Source organism: Bos taurus, chromosome 7 (assembly GCF_002263795.3).
Source record: "Bos taurus isolate L1 Dominette 01449 registration number 42190680 breed Hereford chromosome 7, ARS-UCD2.0, whole genome shotgun sequence".
NCBI classification, from domain to species: Eukaryota; Metazoa; Chordata; class Mammalia; order Artiodactyla; family Bovidae; genus Bos; species Bos taurus.
In genome coordinates this window covers 93713073-93728879 of record NC_037334.1, presented here as the reverse complement: position 1 = coordinate 93728879, position 15807 = coordinate 93713073, and the positions used below count along the sequence as shown (strand labels likewise).

General features: G+C 40.0%; 1 protein-coding gene across 2 annotated transcripts in view; it reads left to right on the top strand.

Annotated features, from left to right (window-relative positions):
* The window catches only part of MCTP1 (multiple C2 and transmembrane domain containing 1), a 1071916-nt gene that overhangs the window by 863552 nt on the left and 192557 nt on the right, over nt 1–15807 (top strand). For both annotated transcript variants that reach the window (XM_059888261.1, XM_010807608.3), the window contains 3 exons: nt 2524–2683; nt 6502–6660; nt 8478–8572. In XM_059888261.1, coding sequence (XP_059744244.1) covers nt 2524–2683; nt 6502–6660; nt 8478–8572 — 414 coding nt within the window. The remainder of the gene's footprint in view (nt 1–2523; nt 2684–6501; nt 6661–8477; nt 8573–15807) is intronic.

The window sequence follows — 15807 nt, the reverse complement described above, 5'->3', positions numbered from 1 at the left end:
ACTTAGGTAATCACTTATGGGTTTGGGTGCTATAGAAACGCTTCATCCCGACTTTGCCTGTAAGTTGATTTTCTGATATACACATGAACTTCCATCTCTACTCATTTCTCACAGATAGACAATCATTTAGTTCATAGATCTATACCATGAGGAAGATGTATTTTAAACCATGATGTCTGTATACAGGTGGAGGGTTGCCTTGACCTTACTGTAATATTTTTTGAAAATGGTGGCTCAGATGGTAAAAAATCTGCCTGAAATGTGGGAGATCTGGGTTCAATCCACGAATTGGGAAGATCCTCTGGAGAAGAGAATGGTAACCTACCCCAGTATTTGTAGGGCTTCCCGGTGGCTCAGATGGTAAAGAATCCACCCACAATGTGGGAGACCTGGGTTTGATCCCTGGGTCGAGAAGATCCTCTGAAGAAGGGAATGGCTACCCACTCCAGTACACTTGCCTGGAGAACTCCACGGACAGAGGAGCCTGCTGGGCTGCCGTCCATGGTGTTGCAGAGTTGGACAGGACTGAGTGACTAAACACCTTCACTACTTTTTCACATGAGGATGTAAGCACTTAAACTAAAATAGTTCTTCTGTTATGATAACTGAAATCTTAATTCCTCATGAAGATTATCTTGGATCCACACGATATCATTTAGCCAGATTTCTTTCACTTGCACCCAGATTTAACTTTGATTTTATGGAAATTGTGAGCATAACTGCAATGGAAAGGCGGCAGCTGTAAGCAGTGCTTGTCTTGCATGCTGCCTGAAAGCATTACTATTCATTAAAATAACCTTCACTTTGTAGTAACACTCAAGCTGTAAACAGTCAACTTAGATTCTGGAGAACACACAGGCCAAAAAAAGTAAAGAAATGTCTGTCTTTGCAAAGTAATTTGTCGAGTTGAAGATTATTGTTTTTCATCATGGTGACCCTGACTTGGCTGGCTGGGTGCATATACAGATTAAGATTAATGCAGTTATTCCTTGGCTAAGGTCTGCCTCTTTCAGGGCACATTCTCCCTAATGACATGATTGATAGGCAGTCCCAAATCCAGAGAGGAACTCATTAATCATAGCATTGACTGAATCCAATCATTTGCTTCACCTGCACAGTGATGGACAGGAAAGGATACAGTTCAGGGGCTGACACTGAGACACTCCTTTGTCAGAGGGCCTCAACTTTTTCAATGTCAGCCTCTACAAAACCCGACAAATTTTGCTTGCAGCCTGTATGCAGTTTCAAAAATGATATTTACAAACTTCTATTACTGCACAAAAGTCTTTTCTGTTTGTTTGCTTGTTTACAGATTTACTCTACCTAATGGATATCTTTAAGAGTAGGATTTGGTTTCATTTTTTTTAGCAAGGCTTATAGGATCATAAACTTTTTTTTTTTTTTAAGAAGGATGTTTTGAGGCTACATGTGGAAGCAATATAAAAGTTAATGTCCAGCAGCTGGGTATCATTTGGTTCAGTCTTCAGGTCAGCGGCACTGACTCTTAGCAGAACTAATTTTATAATCATGGCAAAATCTCAGTAATGAACTGCAGTATATAGCTGATTACACCACAGTAAATTTCATTTAGTCTGGGAAACAGTGGAAAACCATGCCTTTTCTTAAGAATACTTAGACTGCAAAGCCTAACATGATCCTAATAGCACTTGTAATAAGAAAATTAGTGTAAAACATATATGATGTAAGTTGAGTATCGTGATTTATTTTGCACTGGTATAGTGTGAGAATTAAAAAAAAAGTCATCCATTACTACAATGTGAATAATGTTTAAAATAAAAAATAAGCCTATGAATTCTTATAAAAGAAACGTTTTACACATATAACTTGCACATTCCCGCTGTGCTTACAGGAGAGCCTTTTCCTGGAAGGATAAGCAGAGTAGTGACTTTTGCTAACTATCTGTTACCTGAAAGAAACAGGAGGGAGGGCGTGTATTTTTAAAAGGCAACAAGTGTCAAAAGGCCAATTTAAAATACCCAGTGGTAAGCATTCCTCCAGGAAGCACCCAGCCTATATTTAGCATAATAGGCTCCCCCTTTTGACACTTTAATTAGTCTTTAATGTGTCTAAGACAGGTGTAAAGAGAAGGCTACAAAAGACAGAATACCAAAGCTATTTCTGGAATCAAAGATACTCCTTATCCTCAAAGAGAAAATACAAATTATTTCTTAAAAAGAAATGTTTTGTTTTCATCCCACGATTATAGCAATTTCAGCAATTGTGGTAATGGGAAAATGTTTTATAGATTGGAGTATAAATGCAATAAAGAAATATTTTTAAAGAAATGGTTCAATTTTTTAAAATGCTTTCAGGTGCTTAGTTCTAAGGCGCTGTTTATGGGAGCTGCCCGCCGTTTGGGGAAGGTATACCTCTTTGAGCAAAGTCTTTATGGGTGCTTTGCATATGAGATTTACATCGAACACTCCACACTCAATCTCTTTGATTATTTTCCATCTTTACAATTCCTTACACTGATACTTAATACGCTTTCTTTGTATTTAGTGCATTTATGACAATAGAGAAAAGCACAGCCTTAGAAGAAGGAGATATCACTCTTGAACTGACTGAGCAGAAAATAAACATGATGGTCCTGGATATCTGCCACAAACCAGGTGGCAGCGAATACCTGAGGCAAATTTATCACATCATGCGGCTCAATGAGGTAGGGAAACGGCCTTTTTACCGAGCAATTAGGTGTGTACTGGCCTGAGGCAGCGTCTGCTGGCAGCTAAGGGTTAGTCAAGGAGGTGATAATACTTCTTAAAGTCAATACCAAACTCAATATTGCATTATTAATAGAATCTATTCAGCCCAGGATGTTCTGCATTTGTACAGCAGAGGCTTCATGGAAACATTGTAGGTTTTATTTATATGGTTTAAACAATAACACGGCTCATAAACTCAACTCAGTTCGAAATGGTAGAGATGAGAGGTGTAGTTTGGGAATTGTGTATTTGTGACCGTCAAGTTGATGTTAAAATCTGGTATTTGTGAGATGAAGAATTTTCTGAAGACAGATTTTTAGCTCTTCCCTGCAGACGTCACATTTGTGTTGGTGAAGCTGAAGATTTCTTAGACATAATGAGAAACTTCGGAAGAATATCAAACCGTATTCAGGAGCAACTAGATTAAGCTAAGCAGGGAAGCTGATTAGAATCAATGTCATGCTTATTCACCTCTCTGCTGGGTTAAGCCTCTGACCTTCCCTGCTTTTGGTTGTTTTTAGCAAAAATGTGAAGAGTTGACGTTATTTACTTGAAACAAGTTTGCTAATTTAGGTTTTTAATTTGACCATACATAATCTGGGTTCAGGGGCTTCCCTGAGCTGGTAAAGAATCCACCTGCAATGCAGGAGATGCCAGTTCGATTCCTGGGTTGGGAAGATCCCTGGAGAAGGGATAGGCTACCCACTCTAGTATTCATGGGCTTCCCTGGTGGCTCAGATGGTAAAGAATCTGCCTTGCAACCTGGGAGACCTGGGTTCGATCCCTGGGTTGGGAAAATCCCCTGGAGGCGGGTTTGGCTGACCCACTCCAGTATTCTGGCCTGGAGAATCCCCCTGGACAGGGGAGCCTGGCAGGCTACAGTCCATGGGGTCACAAAGAGTCGGACACGACTGAGCAACTAAGCACAAGCTCAATCTGGATTCAAATGTGACATCTAACATGAAGCAGAATTGTGTTTATGTCTGCAAACACTAAATGCATTTTTGGCATAATAAAAATTGTGTAATATGAATAATGTTAAGATAAGCATTTTATCTCATTGAGGTAGGCCTTAAAAAAACATACATTTCCAAAGAGTGAATTAAACTCTACCACAGCATTTTATGACTCGGCTACATAAATGTTCTCCTTACTATGATCTATTTGAAAGTTACTTCAAGTGAATCTTGTTTTCTGGCCTTCAGAGAGGTAATCACCCTCAAACAGGTGACCTAACAAGGTGATCAGTGATCACCTGAGAAGGAGGCCTTTGTAGCTGTGAGAAACGGTCCTACTTCTGGAGGAACTGGAGCTAAGGAAGGATTGGTAACACAGGAACTCCACCTGTTCACTCTTGCTGAGGAGCTCTCACAGCTTGTCTGAGGGTTCCCTTTGGGGAAAGCAGGAAGTCTAGTGAACTGAAAGACCTCCATTGCCAAGTCATGGTCTTCGTGGGCATGATGTCATGGTCTTCACTGGTCACCTATTTTGGCCAAAGTAACTGTGGTGGTTACAGAGGAACAGATGTTTTAGTCAGAGTACCCTCAGAGCCTTAGTAAGGTTGAGTTACGATAGTTCTGAACACCGCGATTGCAGGTTTAAATGCCCCCTAATAGGATACTTCTCTTTTTCAAAGTTCCAAGAAGACAAAAGATTAGGAAATCACCCGTAAGCAAAATCAGCAAAAATTAAGTTGGGTATTCATTGGCTGTCAGCCACCTGTTGTATTCAGGAAATCGAAAGGCCATTTTCTCCTCGTGGAAGTCTGAGGAAGTGCTTCTGAGCAGATATGTAATGAGATCTGACCTACCTAAGACTCTGCGGGGGCATCGCCACATCTTAATCAATTAAATTCCAAGTTAAGGTTTTTCTTTCTTTCCAACTGAATATACTTACTGTTGGGGCTTCCCTAATGGCTCAGTGGTAAAGAATCTGCCTGCAATGCAGGAGACCAGGGTTCGTTCCCTGGGTCGGGAAGATCCCTTAGAGGAGGGCATGACAACCCACTCTAGTACTCTTGCCTGGAGAATCTCATGGACAGAGGAGCCTGGCGGGCTGCAGTTCAAAGAGGCTGCACAGAGTCGGACATGACTGACATAACCATGCGTTATGGCAAGGTCTATCAGCTGGGAAAGCAGGCTCAGTATTTGATGGTTTATTTTGCTGAGTGAGATGCAGGGCTGAGAGGTAAGAGGCATAATGTGAGTTGAGGATAGAATCAAAGTAGGGAGGCCTCAGCCTGACTGCTTAAACAGTGCAGGCAGGAAACGCAAGTAACACAAAGTGACTGAGTGACTAGCATAACACTTAGGGCTGCTTTTATGTGAAGCAATGTTATACTGTAGGTAAATTGCACCGTGAGGTTTGTGCATTTGATGAGTGGCATCGTGTCTTTAGCACTTTCGGGGGTGCTACTAAATAGTATTCGAAAGCAGTGTAAATACAGAGCGTATACAGGTACAGGCCTGGGTGAGTGGAAGCTGAGCTGTCAGGGAAGCCCCTGAATCCAAATTATGTATGGTCAAATTAAAAACCTAAGTTAATACACTTGTTTCAAGGAAATAAGAAGACAGCAACTCTTCCCATTTTTGCTAAAAGCAACCAGAAGCAGGCAAGGTCAGAGGCTTAACCCAGCAGAGAGGTGCCATTGAGAGGGAAGTTTTGAGAGGAGGTGAGTTTTTAAGCATTTATCTTTGAGGAAAAGGTAAGGTGTCAGAGCATAAAAGTCCAAATGGTAGTTGAAGATGCTGGTCACGAGCACAGATGAGGGAGGGTTGTGAACAGGCTGATTCTGATGTGGTGGGGCCTGAGATTCTGCTTTTCTAACAGGCTCCTAGGTAGAGTTTATTTGACTGACCTACACACAGGACTTGGAGCAGCAACGGTTGTCAAGATGACCTCTGAAGTTGTTTTCACTTCTGACTCTGAACCTAAGTCCTGCCCCTAAGCTTGAAGAAAACTTTATATTGTGACACACTAAAAATCACAAGGGCGTTTCTGTTATATGATTTATTAAATGACTTGTTTATTAACAGTAAGTATTTGGTAGTTTGTGGGAAACTTTTAGTCCTTTAAATTTATCATTTTCTAGGAGGAGTCTTATAATTCAGATTAGGGTTATTCACCTTTTTATTTGTGGATGGAAAATAAAGTATAATACAATAGACTGACTTTTTTTGGCCCAAGCTGTCGCTGGAGGATAAAATTAAGATTACATATTTGGAGCTTCTGTTGAACCTTGATAATTTTCAGTCCACAGCATGAAACCAGAGTTGAGGAGCTTACATTGTAATTCATTCTACATAGAGGGAGACTGCTTGCAGTGAACTATCAGAGTACTTAGCACTCTGCTGACATGGAGTAGGTAGCAACTACGCTTGATGAATGGATGAGCAATCTTGTACTGTGCGTAGTCAAGCTCCTGAGTTAAGTTTTGGTAACCCAGACACGTTAACATGTGAAGTAATGACAAGACAATGCCGATTAAAAAGATTCTGGTACAATCAAGCATACATTCATTATGTGAGAATTTGTTAAACAGTTTTCGGATCTTTCCTATGTATTAAGTGAACCTGTTTTTGATGGGTTTGTTACAATCCTGATTGGTATGTACTCTGCTGTTTCTTCTGAAAATGTAATCTGTCTTGAGGCAAGTAATACTCTAATCTAGCAAATGTGCTGGAAGCATAGATTTGGATATTGACCAGTTTATTTTTAAAGAGAATATGTGCTTCCTACCATCGCAACTTGTAATTTTTTTTTTTCCCCCTTGAAGGTGTATTTAAAAGAACAGCTGTTTTCTATGAATGGTTCAGAGGAAAAGCCATTACCCATCCAACCTTTAAAGACAACCTTGAAGAGTGTGGAAGATCAGCCCTCTGCTTTTAACCCTTTCCATGTGTACAAAGAGTTCAGTAAAAGCATGCTTGATCAGGTATGTGGAAATTAAATAGTAAATTTCATTAAAACTGTGTGCCTTTTTTTTTGTTTTACACAAATAAGAAAAAAAAATGCTTTGTGTTTGAATATTTACTCAAAATCTTTTTTGATTAGCACGCAAAAGGCCTTGTTCTTGTTTGCATGGTCTGTGCAAATTGACTTTGGAAAAGTTATTTTACCTTCTTTTCTATTTGTCAAACTGATTCATCTTTTCGGTCTGTAAAATTTGACTTTTGATCCGGTCAGTTCACTGTGGGCAGAGGAGGGAACATCTGTTCGACTGTGTCAATGAGAGGCTTGAGAAATCCAGCTTTCCTTAAAATCTTCCTCTCCATGGCCGCTTCCACCCTCCCTCGATATACACAACTCGCAAAATACCTTGCAATCTTTATAAATTTATCTCATTTATCAGGTAAATTAAAAGATACTTTAAAAGTGATCATAAACAGAGCACTGAGCTCCTATTTTAAGTGGCATGAAGTCAGTTAGCTGTTTCATAACCCTAAACACATTTCCGAATTTGAAATGAATTTGTTAATGATCTTAAAGTCAGGATATGTGAAATAAAGTCCATGTGATAAACACCACATATTTTTAATGTCAGAGTATGCTATCGTTTAAGCTGCATATTTCATAGTTACATGCAAAAGATCATCTTCATGCCAAAGTACTTGAAACCTAAAGTTCTTTTTGCTTTGTTCATTCTCCCGGTGTCTTTTTCCCAGTAACCTCCTGACAGACGATTGGAACTAGCAGGGCGGAAGAGAAGGATTGCTTGACCTAGAGCTCTGACGAAAATAAGAATTAAAACAAGGGCCTAATTCGGGATGCAGATAATATTTTTACCATGCCTGTTACAGCCCTCGTCTACATTCATCAATACTGTAGTAGAATAAGACCTTCAAATGCTGACAACCCGGGGCAGAATTCTCCTGCTCTATGACAGGAGTGTAGTGCTCCATTAATCAGCAGGTGACAGGGCATAGTTCTTGTTGGATTTTAAACACTAGCCTGGACTCATATTATCAAAACTATTTAGTTTTAAGAGGAATAAGCATCCATAATACTTAAACACCAAATATATTGCATAAGTTTGAGTTTATTAGCTGCCTTCCTGTGTTGTACATTAGATGCCTCCAACCATAAATAATCATTGTAGCTGTTAAATTATCCTCACTTCATTTAAATAAATGGCATGTTGTATTCAGTTCTGAATTATGAGATTATCTTTCACAGTAATTTTTCTCCTTACTCTATTGTGAAATTATCTATTAAATGAGAAAAAAGAGAATTATATTATTTACACTTACAGGTCCTTATAATTTCCCCTTTAAAGCATTTTCTTAACTGAAAACATTAATATCACTCTAATTAAGCTGTGTCTTATAATTTGAGCCATAGTATCAATACTTCCATCTTTTTTTTTTTTAATCAAACTTCTGGGAGCTAAAAGAAACCTATAAATTGACACATGGAAAAGTTGCCAGTTATTTTGCTTTACAATACAAAGAGTCACACTTTCGGAGAAACTTGTTGGACAAATTCCATTAGCAGTTGGAAGAATATAACGACTGAAGAAATTGATTTATATTTTTATAAATAATGACTGCATCCCCAAATGGATTTATAAATTAATTGCTGTCTTATTGGAATAAAAACCTTCTTCTGTGGACATGATTGATGTTATCTGTCTAAGTCCTTGTTCTACACCCCCCTCCTTCTTAGTTAGTCTATCACAGCTGGAGCTTTAATTTACTGGTCATATTAACTCTGATTAATAACTAACAATAGCGTCTTCTCATTTATCAACAGTCAGCCATCACAAAATGGAACTGGAATTGGTCAGACTTGCTGCCAAATTACCTGGGACTGGATAAGATGACCTTCAGTGTACTGCTCAAAAACAGGTAATAGGACTGGGGACTTGGGGGATGCGTCTGGGGGACGAGGATATATGTCTTTTTTACACAGGGTGCATGTGAGTGTGTGTAGAGACACACATATGTGAAATTATCTGAAGTGTAGTTTCCGAATTTTGTTTTTCTAGAGTAAGCAGTTGCAAAAGGCAGAAACATCTTTTTCTGAGATGAAATCGGTTGATTTTAGTCTGAACTTTCAATATTTCTGATGTTGTAAATGTAATAGTTCAGCATTGTAAACACCCAAAGTTATTGACTTGAATGTCATTATAATTCATTAGACTACTATGCCTTTGTTTACAACCATTTAATGAATGCATACAGAATGCCAAGCCAAATCAGCTGGTCTAATCAGAGGAAACATATAAGTAAAACTGTCAAGACTGAGTTTTTTGCGTTGCAGCCGGTCGTTCTGGCACGGCCTTGCCACAGTCTCTGTTGCATGTGACTGTACACACAGACACGCACACACGTACACGTGCACCCAGGACAACGCGATAAAACGATCATGCTGGTTCAGCTGAGGAGTCCATACGTGTAATTTATTTTGCACAAAGGTATACATGTTTTCTTTACGTTTTAGATAAATATGTTTTTCCCCACACCTTCAAGGTTTTCAGTGAAAACACTAGTGTAAGTTTTAAGCTTGTTTTTCTCTATCAACTATCACATCTTTACATAAAGTATGTATGTGTGGTTGCTTTTATTCTTCAGGTATTATGTTTATTTATACTTACTTCTATATGTCTTCATGATTTATAATGTATTTTATCATTTTGAAATAATATAAAGCATCATTTTTCATAAAAGACAAATAGAGACAGTGACATAGTAGAATTGTCAATTCATCCTTGAGAAATCTGGGTGCATATAAGAAAATATCTTGAGAGAGAGATTCTGGTATTTCCCAGATGAAGGTTTTTTTAATTTTTATTTTTTAAAAGGCAGCTTTGTTGCCAAAAAAAAAAAACAACTGTAGATTTAAAGTGTGTTGTCACTGTGGTATTCCTAATATTTCACCCCTGAGTGAAGCTCACCCACCAATCATGGACAAAGTTGAGCAATCCAGAAACTTCCCCATCGAGAACAGAGTTTTCTCTCAGCAAGCTTTCCACCTGGCAGGCAAGGTGCTAAGGGCCAGGGTATAGTTCAGAGTGTTCGCTATTCATGCACACGTCCTCACGGGTGCTCCTGTCTTGTCTCAGAGTTGCTTGGAGAGGTGGGAGGAGAGACCAGATCTTCTGTTGAATCTATGGCTACATAATGTTTGCTGTTATTTAGTTGCTAAGTTGTGCCTGACTCTTTTGGAGCCCTATGGACTGTAGCCCGCCAGGCTCCTCTGTCCATGGGATTTCCCAGGCAAGAATACTGGAGTGGGTTGCCATTTCCTTCTCCAGGGGATCTTCCTGACCCAGGGATCAAATCCACGTCTCCTGCGTTGGCAGGTAGATTCTTGACCACTAAGGCACCAGGGAAGCCCCACAGTATTAACTGGCTATCTGGAAACAAACTAGGGAAGATAAATCATTTTCCCCCTGATACTTGGGAAGTTTTGAGTTTATGTAGATTTAGCAGTATTGTATTTTACTAAGTTTTGCAGTTGTGAATTGCCTGCTGCCAGTCCACTAAATGGTGCTGTAAGGGCAACACATCCTTCAAAACTTACTATATTTGCTCTAATATACTATATTAGACTCAATATAGTCTAAAAGTAAGACTCAAAACTTACTATATTTACTATATACAAAAGTGAATTGGTAATATTCACTTTTCAGTGAATTTGTGTTTTACCCCACATTGCATATTATTTTTGTTTAACAAATTTAGGTATACCTCCATTAGGCTGATAGCTATTAAACTCTATTTCCCTGAGATATTATGTACAGGAATGAGTGGAGAAAAAGAAATCTCACAAGTTTAGCCAGAAGTAGTAACAGGTCAAAACAGTTCTCTTGGGAAAGGGTCATGAATTTTGAACGGGAACAGCTAGATTCTGTTTCTTAGAGTCTTATAAAAATGGTATGAAAGGCATTCTATTTTAAGGTACCACATACCACAAGCTACAATGAATACAACTGAGCTGCCTTAGAAGAATGAAAGACATCTGAGAGTTTTTAATCTCTTTTAGCACTTTCCCATTTATTTTAAGAATGTTATTTATGAGACCTGATTAATATTGAATTCGTAAGGAAGATTTTTTTCCCATTATTTTCTCTGAGAGATTCTTGTTTGGATTTATCTGAAGTGCCAATTTAAAAAATAAATAGGGCATTGAATTTTTTACAACGGGGTTATTTGAAATTACATATTTGAAAATGAGATCACAGAGTATTGAACTTCAAAAATGAGGATTATAGATACTATCCTATATCCAAAAAGTGATACTTTGTACCTACACCTATGATCTTTGCTGGTAGGCAGAGCCAAAGACAAAAACCTAGAGCAACTTAGCTGAATATGCTGTTTTTTTCTCCCCCAGAGTTCCTAAACAGTTACTTCTTTTTCTTTTTCTCTCTTTAATTGGTAATAAATTTATACTAACCCATCCCTGCACTGTGGTTGAGTTCATACATGGTGCCACAAATGTTGTCTGGGGACTTAATCTTACAAAGAAATGGAACTCAAATCCACAAGCTTGAAAAAAGTCGAGGAGGAGGGAATCCTTTCTATTTACCTCGTAAATTCCTTGTGCCTGGCCTTCAAATTCAACATCATAAGCAGACCGTCCATGGACTTATTCTCACAAGATTTGATTACCCCGAGTAGACGAGACCTCCCTCACCTCCAGAGCAGGATGGAGGTGGGAAAACAGGATTCCTGGCTTCTTGGGCCAGAGCTGTTGTGAGCTGACCTTAGGAAAGTGATCTCAACTATTCGACTGTGGATTTTCTCATCTTTCAGTCAGTTCAGTTCAGTCGCTCAGTCCTGTCTGACTCTGCGACCCCATGGACCACAGCACGCCAGGCCTCCCTGTCCATCACCAACTCCCAGAGTTCACTCAAACTCATGTGCTTCGAGTCAGTGATGCCATCCAGCCATCTCATCCTCTGTCGTCCCCTTCTCCTCCTGCCCCCAATCCCTCCCAGCATCAGGGTCTTTTCAAATGAGTCAGCTCTTCGCATCAGGTGGCCAGAGTTTCAGCTTCAACATCAGTCCTTCCAATGAACACCCAGGACTGATCTCCTTTAGGATGGACTGGTTGGATCTCCTTGCAGTCCAAGGGACTCTCAAGAGTCTTCTCCAACACCACAGTTCAAAAGCATCAATTCATCGGCGCTCAGCTTTCTTTATAGTCCAACTCTCACATCCATACATGACCACTGGAAAAACCATAGCCTTGACTAGACGGACCTTTGTTGGCAAAGTAATGTCTCTTCTTTTTAATATACTGTCTAGTTTGGTCATAACTTTCCTTCCAAGGAGTAAGCGTCTTTTAATTTCATGGCTGCAGTCACCATCTGCAGTGATTTTGGAGCCCCCCAAAAATAAAGTCAGCCACTGTCTGCACAGTCGAGAGAATGTTAAAGGAAGATGTGCATTGGTTTTGAAAGTTGAAAAGACAATACATACTTAGAGAAGTAGTAGCATTGGCACAAAGCGGTGTTAGTGTCTGGCTAGGCACCAGTGAAGGTCATTTGGGATTAGTAGGGAGTTGGAGGTGGGAGGTGGTCCAGACAGGTTATACCTGAAGTTATGTCCATGGAGGTTATGTAAACTCCAGGTATAGACCAATCATGAGGGTCAGAACGAGTGTCAGGTCAGAGGGCAGGCAGCATGCCCACAGGTCTGTGAGACACAGTGAAAACGTGAGCAAGGAGGAGGGTCTAGGACCAGGTGAGGCTTGTAGGGGCTAAAGACTCAAGGGATGAGCCCCGGAGGGATGGTTCAGGTACATGAAAGAGGAGATACGGTGGTGCCGATAATACGTGTATCTGAGACAACACTGACCTGTGTTCCACAAGCGGACTCTGCTGACTCCAGCATCAGAAAATATCCTGAAGTGGCTGGCTGCTTGAGTCCTTGTCCGGGAATGGCCTTCTGCTCACCCTCAGCCCTCATCTCAAAACAGGTCTCCCCAATTCCTGATGTTCGAAGTTCATTGCCTTTCCTGCCCTTTGGATTCTCCAAACTCGTCGCTGTTTTAGGGTCTTGGTACTTGTAATTCTCTCAGCAACTTCCATGGCTGGTGCCATCTTGTCTATCTGGGCATGTGTTACCTCCTCAGAGAGGTCTTGGCTTATCACCTGTCTAAAGTGATCCTCCAAGTCTGCGTTACTGTGGTTTCTCAGTTGAGTTATCACCATCTGAAATCATAGTTTCTGTTTATTGTCGCTTAACTCTGCTCACCCCCACATCCCCCTACCCCTGCCTCTGGAGTGAAAAATAAAATCCATGAGAATAGGGCCTTGGCTGTCTTAACTCCAGCTGTGTCTTCAGGGCCTAGAATAGCCGTTGGGCACATAGCAGGCTCTGAGTAATACCTGTTGAATTAATTAACGAGCAAATGAGGAATAAGAATGCAGAGAAAAAGTCAGCCCTTGACAGATGAATACAGAGTAGGTATTCTCTAAAGGTGGTGTTTGATCAATAGGCATGTTGGAATATGAAGTGTATCCTGCAAAATCTCAAGTAAAAAGTTATCTATGTGCATATTCATTCATTTGGATGAAAAGCAGGTTAATTAAGCTTTGTCTGTTTAAAATGCCTGTTTTTTTTTTATGTGAAGTTCAGCTCAAATTAAAAGCACAGAACATTGGTCTTTCTTTAATTAATTGATCCAATTCAAGCCATAACCTCTTTAGCAACAAAGTCTGTTCTTTACTCCACGATTCAGATTCAGAAGTCTTTTAATTTTGGGGTGGTAGGGTCTGTATCTGTTAAATGATAGTCATGCTGAAAAATGTAAGATGGAGTTAGCTGACAAAAATATCCAACCAAACATTTGTAAATTTGTGATTTTCAAGGCTTTTAAAGAAATAGGTAGTAGCTGAGACCTCAGAAAAGAGATCCTGAATATGTATGATGATATATGTTTTTCAACTTAGAAGGTTTGCCATTGTGGAAAATAAAGACTCCTTAGAGGTTAAGAAAATCAACATATATATCAGTTCTACACCTTTACCTTTAATGCCATATAAGACTAAGTACAGTGATTGTACATTGATCTTTTGAAATAATCAAGGTGCTTTTCACAGTTTCTTACTATTACTTTCCTGCTTTCTTTCTCACCCACTTTAAAATAAATCCAGACTGTCGAATGAGATGGTGATTGCATTTGCAGGAGAGCTCACCAAAAGGAACACTCTATATTCCTTCCTTCGTGGCGAATCTCCAGATTGCCATTTTGATATTGTTTTCTTTGCCGCTGGAACAAATTTATGTCGCTTCTTTTCTCTTTACCTTATTTATTCCAAACTAACTCGCAAGAATTGTGGTGTCGAAAATAACGTGTGAGGACAGTGGAACGCTCTGCTATTTTAACCATCTGAATATACTGCATATGAGTTTGGCTTCGAGTTGAGCAAACACAATTAAATGTGATGGCAGAAACAGCAGAAGGGGTGGTGGTGGCAGATTTCTGGCTATCACTGGGAGGCCTTTCCAGGTGGACAATAACCGTACATCTGAGAGGAAAGAGAGATGAGAAAACACGTTTTAAAAGAGCCACGGATCTGTGGAATTGATTGCTTGCTTTTAATAATAATAATTGTCGACGTGCTTCTCAGCTGTGTTGGATTATCCTGTATGTGCCCTGTGGTGTGTAGAGGGTAGGAAATACTGTCTCTGGCCTTGACCAACACACGCTGTGCTCTCCAAAGCGTGTTCTCAGGCGGAGCCACCGTTAGCACACTGTTTATGGCTGCTCACAGCAGTAAGTTCCTGACGCAGCAGCCAGCTGCCCGGTTATGGAGAGGTGGGTTTAAGGGAAAGAGGAAGCTGATTGTACGAATATACACCTCTGAGCCATTACATCCATCGCACATGCCATGGCATTCCTATGTGGTCCTTTTTTTTCCCCAAGCTCTCATTCCTTGGAAAACCCTTTCTTTCCCACCTCCACTCAAATACCTCAAACTCTGACTCTACCTACCATCACCATCTTCCCTAACAGGAGCAGGCTTCCCTTCCATTTTTAATTCCTGAAGCAGCATGTTTTTTGGACAGAGATTGTCTACAATGTCTTTGCAATACCGAAATTTAACGTTCTGATCCTCGGCATTTTCAGGGCTTAGGGCTTTGGTACATGAATCAAACAAACCCTTCAATGTGCATTGTTTCCTGAGCGACTGAACTGAAATGAACTGAACTGAACTTGTATATGTGTATAGTACTTTCACAGACATCTTCCCCTTTGATCCTCATAACAACTAGGTAATGAGAGATAGGTACTTGTGAGGGTCCAAAACGATGTGCCCAAGATCACAGACATGAACTAGCATCTGGAAGGCAAAATGAAGGCTTCTGATTCTGTATCTCGTACTTCATCTACAATACTGCACCATATTCCTGGTCAGTTTCTTCTAGCTTTATCGAGATGTTGTTGACATGCAGCACTGTGTAAGTTTAATAAGGTGTACAGGGTGTTGATTTGGCACACTTATATATTCCAGAATGGCTACCATCTCAGTGCTACCTAACACCTCTGTCACCTCACATAGTTACCATTTCTTTTTTGTGGTGAGAACATGTCAGATCTACTCAGCAACTTTCAAGTATATGATAGAGTAGTATTAACTGTAATCACCACGAGGTATACTAGTCTCATCACTGCAGATTTGTACCTGTAGGTCAAAGTGTGTTTTTTTTTTTATTCTATATTCACTATATAAGTACTGGTGACAGTGAAGACAGAAAACAGAAGACACTTGCCAATTCCATAGACATTTAATTATAACCTTATAAAGGAGGTACTGTGTTACCCTTATTATCCTGATAAAGAATCTAAGGCCCACAGCTATGAGCTCTAGGCGATGGTGTTCAGATTCTGGCTCACGCTCCACGTTCTTAACCACTTGTATTAATTTTCTAGAGTTTTGCTTATGTCCATGGAATTCTCCAGGACAGAATGAAAGTGGGTAGTCTTTCCCTTCTCCAGGGGATCTTCCTTACCCAGGGATTGAACCCAGGTCTCTCACACTGCAGGTGGATTCTTTACTAGCTGAGCCACAAGGGAAGCCCAAGAATACTGGAGTGGGTAGCCTATCCCTTCTCCAGCAGATCTT